The sequence below is a fragment of the Canis aureus genome, chromosome 36, assembly GCF_053574225.1.
Source record: "Canis aureus isolate CA01 chromosome 36, VMU_Caureus_v.1.0, whole genome shotgun sequence".
Taxonomy (NCBI): domain Eukaryota; kingdom Metazoa; phylum Chordata; class Mammalia; order Carnivora; family Canidae; genus Canis; species Canis aureus.
In genome coordinates this window covers 7,704,572-7,717,260 of record NC_135646.1, presented here as the reverse complement: position 1 = coordinate 7,717,260, position 12,689 = coordinate 7,704,572, and the positions used below count along the sequence as shown (strand labels likewise).

General features: G+C 50.5%; 1 protein-coding gene and 1 long non-coding RNA gene across 3 annotated transcripts in view; one reads left to right on the top strand and one right to left on the bottom strand.

Annotated features, from left to right (window-relative positions):
- Positions 1-238: 238 nt before the first annotated feature.
- On the top strand, positions 239-2,957 carry LOC144306168 (uncharacterized). 2 transcript variants are annotated; one of them, XR_013373188.1, is made up of 2 exons: positions 239-700; positions 2,746-2,957. It is a non-coding gene; the product is annotated as an uncharacterized LOC144306168 (long non-coding RNA). The 2 variants fall into 2 exon arrangements; XR_013373187.1 differs by having other exon boundaries at positions 239-2,043.
- A 1,677-nt stretch (positions 2,958-4,634) lies between these two features.
- The window catches only part of MARCHF4 (membrane associated ring-CH-type finger 4), a 114,406-nt gene continuing 106,351 nt past the window's right edge, over positions 4,635-12,689 (bottom strand). Inside the window, exon 4 of the mRNA XM_077885553.1 lies at positions 4,635-5,459. Within this exon, the coding sequence (XP_077741679.1) occupies positions 5,092-5,459 (368 nt within the window). The 3' untranslated portion in view covers positions 4,635-5,091. The remainder of the gene's footprint in view (positions 5,460-12,689) is intronic.

Below are 12,689 nucleotides of genomic sequence, written 5' to 3'. Positions count from 1 at the left end.
ACCTGGACCAGCACCAGGGCTATTGAGGTCACTCTGCTTCCAGGACTTTTCCCTCTCAAATTAAGGGGGCACAGGCACGGGGTAAGCCTGAGTCTCCTTTCTTCCCCAAATCACCCCTGATCATGGCTCCTCTTCTTCCCTGATTATCTACTGAGGCTTTGGGTCAAAACTGAGTGTGATTGTGAGGTGGTTAGCACCTGGTTATGGGTGGCCTATATAAAGAGGAGGCGCTCTCCCTGGCAGCCAGAGGTCAAGAGGGTACTGAGGACAGCTGTTCTCATCGGGCTGGGGCCTGGGCAGGAAGAAAGCCTTTGCTCTGGATTCCTGTTCCCACATTGGGCTGGCTGGCTCCTATGGGCTGGCGTCCCATAGGAGACGCCTAGGGCAAGAGGCAGCATGAAGAAGGACTTGGGGTTCCCTCTGGTGCCACAAGTGGGTTCTTAGCTAACCAGCTGGCCACCAACCCAACACAGCCCAGACCCTGGACTCAGATCACTAAGAGTCATCCTGGAGAGTCATCTAATTGTCCTTGGCTCCCCAAGCGCCTCCCAGTTCCCACCTGTCATTCTGCCAATAGGGTGGGTGGAGGTGTGTAGCGGGGATGGTCTTAGGGTCATTGCATCACCGCTATAGCCTCAGACCCTTGCAGGTGAAAATCGCTCAATTGCTTGTTACTAGGGAACAGGGTAATTGAGACAAGGTGAGGAAGAATAATGCAAAATGTGTTTTTCCCTTGCCCCCTGGCTTTCTTACCTCCCCAATATCATGAATTCTGTTTATAAAGTACATCATTACTCTTAGGAATCGGTTATTGTTGTATGCAAGCCATGCCCCTCTACCCTCTGCTATGAGTCCTTGGATCCAGGGGGCAAAATAACAAAGGAGCAGCAGATTATTTCATAGAGACTAAAAAATTCTATGATTTTCTGTGCTGTAAGATGGTGACAGATTTGATATTTGACAGATAGGAACAAGGCTCAAAATTGTGGGGTCCTCCTAAATTTCATGGCTATGACCAGAGCCCCCAGTCCATCACTCTGCACCATTCCCTTGGATCCAGGACCAAAAGCCTAATTTCCAAATAGGATTTTTGTTTTTACTTTTTTTTCCCTTAGAAAGAGAGTACTCTGTGATGTTTTATGGCCCTTTGTCCATAAAAATGTGGTTGAACTGTGCCCATTGTCCTCTCAGAATTCCCCAGGACTCAGATATAGCCAACTTTCTATTATACAGGCATCCATTCAGCCAGCATATTATCTGGACAACAACAAAAATTGTTAGCTACACTTAGGTTTATGAGTTTTTGGTTGGTTGGTTGGTTTGGGGTTTTTTTGGTAGGGAAATAGTTTATAATTATTTACTCCCAATTTCCCCAACTTCCAAAATTTTTCTGTAGACCTCCACCATGATGACCTCCCCACATTGGGCTGACCCAGATTTCCCTTAAATTGGTGTCAGTTGTCCTGCGGTGGATTGCCTGGGATTGAATTCCATATGTTTATGGCCTGGTTACTTCACTCTTTTGCCTCAGTGTCCACATCTGTAAAACGAAGATAATAATAATGATATCTGCTTCATCAGTTGTCGGAGTACCAAGTGTGTCGATATATGTACGGTAGTTAATTCGGAGCCTGGCACACACTGAGAGCACCGGGTCTTAGCTAGTCCTTTGTCCCAGGCCTGGGGCCATACTTACAGATGATACGCAGTGAATTCTCTGAAATCTAGACATTTGTCTGCTGGTTTGAAGGGTGATTTGCACATTCAGAAGGGGCAATGGCCTCTGGTTGTCAGGGTGCCCTTCTTCTCGCTCCTGAGAGATGCCTATAAAATATAAAAACCCAATCCATTCATTTTTGTACCCATAAGTTCCATTTCCCAAGACACAGGGAACTGACCATCCTATTGGGTAGAGAAACTGAAAGTTGACATTTTTTATTTTATTTTATTTATTTTTTTGACATTTCTTTTCTACTCTGTGATTGCTCTTGGGAGCTAGAGTGTGAGTTGACAGAGGAGGAGGCGTTTCCCAGCATGCCGAAGGTATTCCCGTGCTCTTCTGGGAGTGTTTTACTCATTCAGATTTTTTTTTAAAGATTTATTTATTTAAGGGGGGAGGGGCAGAGGAAGAAGAAGAGTCTCAAGTAGACGCCTTGCTGAGCGTGGAGCCCAGTGTGGGGCTCAATCTCATGACCCTGAGATCATGTCCTGAGTTAAAATCAAGAATCAGATGCTCAACTGACTGAGCCACCCAGATGCCCCTCATTCAGAACATTTATTAAGCACCAACTGTGTGCCAGGTACTGCTGAGGGTCCTGGCAGTAAACGAGCCCCAATAAACTCCAGAATGCCGTCAGAACTTCTCATCAATCACCTCTCATTCAGTAAAGCACATTCTGAATGACCCTAAATGACCATGAGATTCTGAAGTGTCCTGTGAATCACCGAAAAAGATGGCGTGATGGCTGGCCACTGTAGTTTTGGTGACATGCATATTTTGTTGCATTCTGATTTCTTTTTCTCGGAAATATGTAGTCTAACTAACACATGTGTATTTTCCATAAATATTGAATTAAACCGAATGGCCCATTCCTAGAAGGCCTGGAGAAATAGACACCTTTACTCTACATAAGTTACTTGCACTTTCTGATGGTTTTACCTTGCTTGTAGGTTTTCCTTGCATGTGTTTTTTGGTCTCTCACCAGTTATTTCTTTCCTGACCTGCTGCGTTGGGACCTTCATTAGGGGAGGAACCTTCCTAAGCACATGGACATCCCACTGAGGACATTGCCTGAGTGACTGCTGGCCTGAGGCCGAGGGCCAGGGCAAGTTCAAGAGAGGAAGGGTCTGGTGCCTGGTGATACGTGCGAGCCCTCTCTCAGGCCCCCCTACCCCCACCCGGGTTTGTTTTTCTGATATTCAACAGAAAACTGTCAGGAGGACGACGTCCTAACACAGCTCTCGCCTGTGGTTCTCTCAGCTTCTCTGAAATGACCCAATGGGGTAAAAATCTCTCCCAATTTCCTCGAGCACTAACGGTCTCTGCTTCTGGGAGTCCTGGGCAGAAACTTAGGGTTTGGGGGTTGTTCCCCTTACTTTGACTTGAAGGAATCTATCTGCTAGGGAGCCAGCGAGAGGCCAGGAGGGCCCGTGCTTTGCCACCAGTTCACACACACACACACACACACACACACACACACCTGCCCCATATGTACCCTCAGGGAGAAAGGATTTCTTGCACAGAAGACACTAGGGGCGGAGCACATGAAGAAGAGGGGCAAGTCCAGGGTATGCTGCGGAGGCCGAGCTGGACACCGGAAGGACAAACTCACATATGGAAGAGAACACGAATGATAGGGAAAGAAATTTTATTTTCAAGCTTTTAAGAGAATAATACAAACAACAGAGAGTTTTAAAAAACCCTAAAAACTAGTTTAAAAAAGTACTTGACAGTGTCCCTTTCACACCCATGGATGGCGCAGCCGTTGTGCATTGACAATGAGAAACTCTGCAGGTGCCCACCCGCCGTGGCCTCCCTGCCAGGGTCCCCAGGGTCCCCGCGCCCTGCCTCGCTGCACGGGAGGGACCAGGGCATGTAGCACGGAGGGATGACTGCCCAATACTTAGACTGGTCTCGCTCCACTCCCTGGGGGACACCCCGCCACTGCCTCCGTCTGTCTGTCTGTCCGCTGCGGCAGCTCTCCCGGGAGACCCTTGGGTGGGAGGCGCTCAGCCTGGGGTGGGGGGGTCCTCGGGTCTCTGCTTGCACCAAAGCCGGAGAAGGCCTGACACTGAGCACGGCCTGGCCTCGGGCAGGGTTGGGGTGCTGGGAGGTCACTCGTGGATGGACAGCTCTGAAGGCTGCACCCCCCGCAGCCCGCGGCCCTGCTTGGGATACACACCCACCCCCCGAAATCCGTACTTTTCTCCAGTTGCGTGTGTTTCTTGTAAACATCTTCCAACCAAACCACCATAAAATAAAGTAACAAGGGCACACAAAGACACCCATCTCCAAACCTAAGCCCCCTCGGAGCCCCTCCGAAATTGGGAGTTCTGAAAAGAAGCCGAAGTCACCCTGCGTCTGGGGGTTCGCTCCAACACCGCCCCCACCCCCCGCACACAGCCCGGAGTCCCTAAGGCCACCCGAGCCAGGAAGCCTGCCCACCCCATGAGCCCGGGGGCCCACGCAGGTGCCGCCCGTCATCCTCGCCGGGCCCCCACCCATCCCTCTCCCTCCCCACCACTGCCCACCACAGCCCAAGGAGAAATGAACCCAAACTGGAGGGGAAACCAGGCAGGCCACGGGGCTTTCCCTTCGCACACCCTTTGCACTTCTCCTCCCAGCTCCCGTGCACACGCCGGCACCACCACCACCAGCTGGCTGGCTTCGCCCACCCCCGAGCCCCCCACGTCTCCCTGGGGGTGTTGGGTGCTGGGCCCCTCTGGGATGTTTGTGCCCCCACATCTCCCTGGGGGGTGCTGGGTGCTGGGTCCCTCTGGGATGTTTGTCTCCCACGTCTCCCCGGGGGGTGTTGGGTGCTGGGTCCCTCTGGGATGTTTGTCCCCCACGTCTCCCTGGGGGGTGCTGGGTGCTGGGCCCCTCTAGGATGTTTGTGCCCCCACATCTCCCTGGGGGGTGCTGGGTGCTGGGTCTTTCTGGGATGCTTGTGCCCCCACGTCTCCCCGGGGGGTATTGGGTGCTGGGCCCTTCTGGATGTTTGTCCCCCACGTCTCCCGGGGGGTGTTGGGTGCTGGGCCCCTCTGGGATGTTTTTCCCCGCAGATTCGTTAGGTTCCGGCTGCGCTGCGCTTCCTTGTCGAGTTTGCACCGGAGTTGGTCGCTCTCGTCGAGGATTGGGGTCGCTGATGAGAATCCTGAAACCGCTCTGGACACTGGCCTCGCTGGCTCCAGCTCTGACCCTGCCTCCAGGCCCCCTCCAGGCCCCCTCCAGGCCCACCACCCCCCGCCTGCCCTCCACGCCGGGGCCCCCCGGGGGCCGCTGGCCTCCCCACACCTGCGCCCCAGGCGGCGCCCCTTCCCGGCCCAGCCTCCCCCCGTGCACGGTCACGGCCTCGCTGCCGGTGGCTCGTCTCACACCGTCGTGACCCTCATGACGAGCTCCCGGCTCCCGCCCTGGGGGCTCCGCTGTTCATGAGGCCGTAGGTGACTCAAGATGTGCAGGATGGTGTAAGCACAGTGGTGGTCGGACAGGGGGCCTGGGGGGTGGCTGGCCGCCCGGGCAGGGCCTTCCTCGGCGCCGGGGGTGCCCACGGCCTCCTCTCCTGACGCCGGGGCGTTGGCCTGGGTGGACGAGGACGTCCGGGGGTTTGTCCTGCCTCCTGACTTTTGATCCTCCAGGTCTTTCGTCTTGTCATAGTTCAGCACTTTCCACTGCTGGTTGACGGCCTGCCACCGCTTAAAGATGCGGTACACGGAGGGTCCCTCGTGCACGATGAGGCCTGGGCAGCAGGGAGACAGAAAAGCAGAGGCCCAGTGAGAGCAGGAAGCCACTGCCGGAAACCAGTCTCCCTGTCCCGACACGCTGAGGTCGCCGCTGGGGCACCGTGGACGTGTGGTGGTTGCTTTGCTCCTTGCAAGCCTCCCTTTGAGCCCCGAGCCCCAGGTTCCCAGCCCTGTATTCCTTGAGCGTCTGCCTTTGACTCAAGGCCTGATCCCAGGGCCCAGGATCGAGTCCCGCATTGGGCTCCCTGCATGGAGCCTGCTTCTCCCTCTGCCCATGTCTCTGTCTCTCTGTCTCTCATGAATAAATAAACAAAATCTTAAAAAAAAAAAAAAGAAGTAGGAGGTGGAAGGCCTCCATACCTAGTCCACGAAATGGTTGAGTGCCTACCTCTCCTCCGCCCCTCCCATTTCTTGACAAAACCCCAAATCCTCATCCACTGAGGTGTAATAGACTCGCCTCCTTCTACCATGCAGCCAGGGCGCCTGGCCCTTAGCAGAGGGTGAATGAAGCGTGTGCTTTCAAGGCTCCGCGAGTGATACCCGTGGGCACCCCATACCTGCCAAACAATGTCTGGAATTCGACTGGTTAACTCTTTGCTACCCTACAAATAGCCCAGTGCTACTGAAATACACCCCTGGGAGAGAGAATTTCGACGGGGTTATACTCCCCAGAAGCAGGGTCGAGTCAGAAAGGAGCCAGACAACCAGGCAGATAAAGGTCAACTGTGCACCTGCTGTGGATGCGCCTGGCGCCAGGGCACGTGCAGGGAGCAGGACGGCCTGAGTCCTGCCCGCCGACAGCTTAGGTTTTAGTGGAGAACTAGACATTGTTAAATATGTTAATAATATTGTTAAATATGTTAATTAACACATTTAGTGTGTTATGTTAAAAACATAACAGAGCAAACGGACTTATTTTAAGTTTAATAGATGGGTGTTTCATTTCCCCTAAGGAATCCTTTAGGAGTTTATTTCGTATCTGATAGTTATTTTTATTCCCCGATGGTTACATCTTAAATAGTTATAAGACCCAAACCAGGAATTTGATATTAGCATAGTGTGGGTGTAATTTTATCACATATAGATTTGTGTAATCACAACTATAGTCAAGATAACAGAACTATTTCATCACCACTAAGTTCTCCATCGTGCTGTCCTTTTAAAATTAACGCTCAGCCTTCTATGGACACTGACCCCCACCTCCCCTCCAATCCCTAAACCTTGGCAATCACTAATCTTTTCTCCATCTCTATAATTTTATCATTTTTTAATGGAATCATGCAGGTTATGACTTTGGGGGATTTATCCCCCCTCCCCCACCACCCCCTTATAACTTCCTTGAGATGCATTCATGTTTTTGCATGTAGGAATTCCTTTTTATTACTGTGTCACATTCCATGGTATTTACGTACCACAGTTTGTGTAGCTATTTACGCATTGTAGGGCATAATAAATAACATAACTTAACACAGCAGACACATAACCAAACCCATAAGACTATCTCAGGTGCTGACACATGCTACGAGGAAGAGAAAATAGGGTTAAATAGGCACTGGCGGCAGACACTGAGGGTGGCGGGAAAGGCCCTTTGGGGGAGATATTTACATTGATATACAGATGATGAGAAGGAGGGGACCCTGCAAAGATCTAGAGAGAGAGCATGTCAGTGATAGGAGCTGCAAGTGCGAAGGCCAGGGGGTGGGCACAGAATGCACAGGGGTCAGAAAGCGTGTCAGTGCGGCCAGGGTGTAGTGATGAGTGGCAAGTACAAAGAGAGATGGGGCAGGAGGAGGTCAATATGATAAGGATTATAGGCCATGGCAAGGGATTTTTATTTTATCCTGAGTGTAATGGGAAGCCACTGAAGGGTTTTAGTTGGGTGGGGGGTGTTGTGATCAGCTTCACCCTTCAGAACGTTCCTTCTGGCTCCTGTGGAACACTAAACCGATGAGGGAAAAAAATAGGAGCAGGAGACTAAGCAGGAAGTGATGTAGGGATTCGAGCAGGAAGGCCTGGTGGCCTAGACTAGGGTTATAGCGGGTTCCATGAAAAATCGTGTGGTCAGGACATATGTAGAGGTAGCTCACAGGCTTGCTGACAGGTAAGGCATGAGTCAAGAGAAAAATCTGGACAACTCATGAGCTTTGGGTGCTGCTGCCATTTACTAATGGTATGGACTTGTGTGGCAGTGGTCATGACTGTATTAGCTTCCTATTGCTGCTACAACAAATGACCACACACTTGGTGGCTTAAACAACAACACACCTGAATTCTCTTACAGTTTTGGAGACAGGAGTCTAAATTGAAGGTGTCAGAGGGCTGGTTCTTTCTGGTGGCTTTGAGAGGAGAATCCATCTCCTTGCCTTTAAGCTTCTAGAAGTCACCCGCGGTCCCTGTCTCTTCCCTACATCGCTCCAACCTCTTTGTTCCAATGTCACATCCCCTACTCTTCTGTCAGTGTCTCTCTCTGCCTCTTTCTTATAAGAACGCTTGTGGTTACATGAGTCCACCCAAATAATCCAGGATTCTCTTCCTATTTCAACATTCTTAAATTAGTCACATCTGCAAGTCCCTTTCGCCACACAAGGTAATATTAAAGATCTCTAGGGATTAGGACCTGTATGTCTTTGGGGGCCATTATTCAGTCTACCACAGTGGTTAATTGTTGTATTTTGGTTATGGTAATTTAAGATGTCTGATAGAAATCTCACTGGAAGGTCCAGTTAGGCAGATGGACATATGAGTCTGAGGTTAGGGAGGGGTCTGGCCCGGAGGTAGAAGCCGTCAGTGTAGAGGTAGAATCTGAAGCCTTAAGAATGTTTCAGGTCTCCTGGGAAGAGAAGGTAGATAGATAGGAGAAGAAGGCCAATGACAGATTTCTGGGCCTTCTCATATATAGAGGTTTGGTGGAGGTAGAGCCAGAAAATGAGGCTCTGAAGGAGCAATAAATAGTATAGAAGCAAGACCAGCCAAGTGTGTAGACCCAGAAGTCTGGAGAAGGATGTGTTTCAAGAACGTGTGCTAACTCTCAAAGGGCAGCTCAGGTGGAATGAGGAGTGGCCATTGGCTTAGTAGGCACAGGCGGAGGGAGGATGATGTGAAAATCAGCTAGTTCTCCTCCAAGAGCCTCTTTCTCCTCCATGATGTCATCAGCTAAGATGGAAGGGATATGGGAGGAAGTGTTAAAGATTTGTGGAGAGAAGAAAAAGTGGGAAGTGATTATCTTGGAAAGTGGGAGACTGAATTTACAGATCAGCGAAGAATTGTCTGACAGTGGGACTCTTGGGTGGCTCAGCAGTTGAACATCTGCCTTTGGCTCAGGGTGGGGTCCCGGAGTCCCGGGATCGAGTCCCACATCAGTTTCCCTGCATGGAACCTGCTTCTCCCTCTGCCCGGGTCTCTGGCTCTCTCTGTGTGTCTGTCATGAATAAATAAATAAAATCTTTTAAAAAATTGTCTGACAGTGTTGAGTGTCCATTTGAGATTTGTGGCCACAAATTTGACATGAGTTGTGTGGTTTCTCTCCATACCTTCACCTGCTTGCCAGGTGCACCTATGGAGTGAGAAAGTTGAGTTTAATCAGTATAGACTTATTCCAGGCAAGTGAGATGGGCAAGAGAGGGCATGAGAATTATGGATGCTTCCAAGGGAGTGGTTATCACACTGGCCCACGGAGACTCAGCTGGGGAGGAGGCAAGTGATACACAAAAGGGATAAGGAAAAATGGAAAGTGATAGGGTCAATGCCAGTGGGTCCCTTTGAAGTTACAGAATTGCTGGAGTCTGTGAACTACAAGGATGGAGCTGGAGGGTGACGCTCAGAGAGTAAGATGTTTAAATCCAGACTCTGGAAGTGGTGTGGTTCTTGGTGATGATGAGGTCTAGCGAACGTCCCCTTGAGAAGAGGCGGGGGTGGGTTAAGGAAAAGACCTTTGGAGTGATGAGGTGGTAGCCAAGGAGTTGGACAGATTATCTGCATCAACCATCCTCAATGCCATCAGACTCCTTGTATAATAAATATACTTTAATATCCCCTTTCATATCTTGAAGTGAAATTCCTAAGACAATATAAGCTACTGTGGTTTCTTTTTTAAAAAAAACTAAATGAATATAATGCCCTAAACAGATAATGTAAAGCAAAACACAGGGGAAGTCATTGATGACCAGACAATATAAATTTCAATACAAATTCTGGGGCACAAGTACGTTAGAAAACAAAATAAAACCCTCAAAGATTTCCAAAGTGCATAGAGGAGTGTAGGGGATGGTAACACCCCTACTGAGAGCCGCTGATCATAGAGATGCTGAAGACAGGAATGTGGGAGCCAGTGCATGAACCAGGTGCCCCCCGGAATGAGAGGAGTGAGTGGGCAGCCAGCAGCCAAGAGCATCAAGAAGGGGAAAGGGGGTGCGGTCACATATGATGGCATGCACTTCAAAGGGGCTGGGGCTTCTGAAGGATGAAGGAAGAGAGGCGGTTTGGAAGTGGTAATGGGGAGCAAGGAGGATGTAGACCTCAACTCCAGGCCTCGTAGAATCCAGGAGAAAGAGCAGCTGCCACTTGAGTCAGCAAGAAACAGTGTCCTCGGAAGACAGTGAAAGGAACACTCACAGAAGAAGTTGCTAGTGATGGACCATGAGGTCCAGACGAAGGGCTGGGAAGATGGGGCCAGTGAAGGGAAACGCGAAATAGGAAAGTGGTGGCTGTCCATGTCGTGAGGGTGGTCTGGGAGGCTGGGCCCTGTGATGGGGGGTGCGAAGACTGGGCATTCGCCCTGCAGCAACTGCCAGTGGAGAGGGGTGGCTGCTGGCCTGGCCTCTGGGGGGTCGGGCGGGGGACGAGCTGACTCACAGGAGCAAACAGCGATGAGTCACTCCAGCCTCCTCAATGTCAAGCAAAAGACATGGGATGGAAACATCTCAAAGCTTCTCCAACCTTGAACACACTGTGACTGTAGGAGACAAGATAGCCACCCACTGCCACTCTTGCTCTAGTGTGACAACAGCTCCTGAGATGGCGCGCTGGCAACGAGTTTGCAAGGATTTGTTCAAGAGACAGTCTCCCTGTGGCCCATGTGTTCCTAATCTTTTGCATCATGTGCCCCTTTGAGGACTTGATGAGGGCTAAGGACCATCTACCCAGAACAAAGACCACACGGATGAATTTAGAGGCTCATAAATCTCCAGGAGCCCACCCCTGGACCCCTTGTATGACTTGCCTCATCCTGGACAAGGAGACCTCCTCTCTCTGCCCCCTGTCTTCTCACCCTCCCCCAGTCACTTCCGTCCACCTTGTGAACACGTGTCCTGGGTCCATTACTTCCACAAGCCTATTTGAACACCACACTGCTCTTTCCCTGGACCGTAAGCCCCTCGGGGACAGAGGCCCAGGTATGGTTGAGGGTTGGGCAGCCGACACAGTGGCAGGAATTTAACGAGGCCTTGGTGATGATGGAGGAGATCGGGGGGCCTCAGGGAGAGAGAAGTAGGATCTTTTGAAGCCCCAAACTAACTCTTTCCAATAAGAGCCACTACACTTGATTCTTAATTAGCTTCTTGATCAGGCAATTTTACCCTGATTGAAGAGGGTGGCTTAAATTTTTGGTCTGAACACCGCCTTCTAATTATCTGTCTAGTGTTCAGGAAGTAATTAAACCACTTTAATGGATAGATGGCTGAAGGGGGAAAGGTGCACCTGTGTTTGTAGATAATGCTTGTTTAGCAAAAATGGGAAAAGCACAAACTGCCTCATTCGCATCCACTCCCCTTAGCTGTCCCTCTGCTTCCCGCTCGACAAATGACTTATTGATTCCTCCGGTGGCAGTATAAAAACAAAACAAAACAAAAAAACAAAAGTGGAGGAAGATGCACGGGGCTCTTCCAAATGGGACAGGTGAAAATAGGCAAGTTGAAGAGATGGGAGAGAAGGAAAAGGGTTGGACACGGCAGGGGATGGAATGAGAGGCTGAAATTAGGAGGGAAAAAAGCTCTTGGCAAAGGGAGGCAGAGAAGCAATAGAAGATGGGCCACTGGAACGCATGGCAATATGGGAAACCTGGTACGTTTTGATTGACTTCTTGTCTGGGGTTTCCTGTTTCACTTAACAGTGACCTCATAACCACTTACAAAGAGCCCAACCCTGGGCTGTATTTGTGGAAAATCCAGTTCCAGAAGAATTGCCACCTTCAGCTCCCTGACGTCTCTCCAGCTCTGGGGGCAACTCTTCCCCACATCGCTGGAGGTTCTGTAAGGGTCAGAACACTTTGCTTGTCATCGTGTCTCTCCCCACTGGCCTCCAGTTGGAGTGGCCCTTTGGTCAGCCCAGGAGGAGGGGGGATGGTGGCCACTGGGAGTAGGTGGTCCTGCCTGCTTGGCTCCGCCTCCCCTAACTCACCACTGACCCAGTGCTGTCAGGGAGGCCTCAGTCCTTGGTTGGGATTAGCATCCCAATCCTGCCCATCTCTTCAACTTGCCTATTTTCACCTGTCCCGTTTTGGCCATTGGCTCTTGCTGTGTCCAAAGCAATGAGATATGACTTAATTCTACGTAAGTCATATTTCCTGAGTACCTACTATGTGCTTCTCTGAGTACCTGTGAGACCAAAAAAAGCTGGTTCTTAAGAGGCCAAGGCTAACTGAGAAGTCTGCAGAGAGGCCTCTGGCCCCCTCAGGAATGCCCAAATCCTCCTTTCCACCCCTCATCACCTGATGGCATCCTGACTTAAGTGGCAAAAAAAGTTACAGACAACTCTACAGCAGTGCTTCTCAAACTTTAGCACACATCACAACCAGCCAAGGAGCTGGTTAATGCAGATCATCCCCCGGCTCTACCTCCAAAGAGTCTGAATCAGTAGGTCTCGGATGAGGCCTATGGGTTTGCATTTCTAAGCCGCTCTGGGGTGATGCTGATGCTGCCTGTGTGGGGACCACACCTGAGTAGCACTGTCTAGAACATGGTCCTTATCCTGGCCTACTGCCTCATGGAAGGCTCTAAATTTTGGTCAAATAAAGAAAGGTAATTTTTTAAAGATGTATTTATTTACTTTTTAGAGAAGGAGAGAGAGATAGAACAAGCAGACTCCCCACTAAGCACAGACGGGGCTCCATCTCACCACCCTGAGCTCATGACCTGAGCTGAAACCAAGAGTCAGACACTCAACCGACTGAGCCCCCCAGGTGTCCCAAGAGCTATCAGGTAATTTAAAAAAATACTCTAGTTCCAGATGTG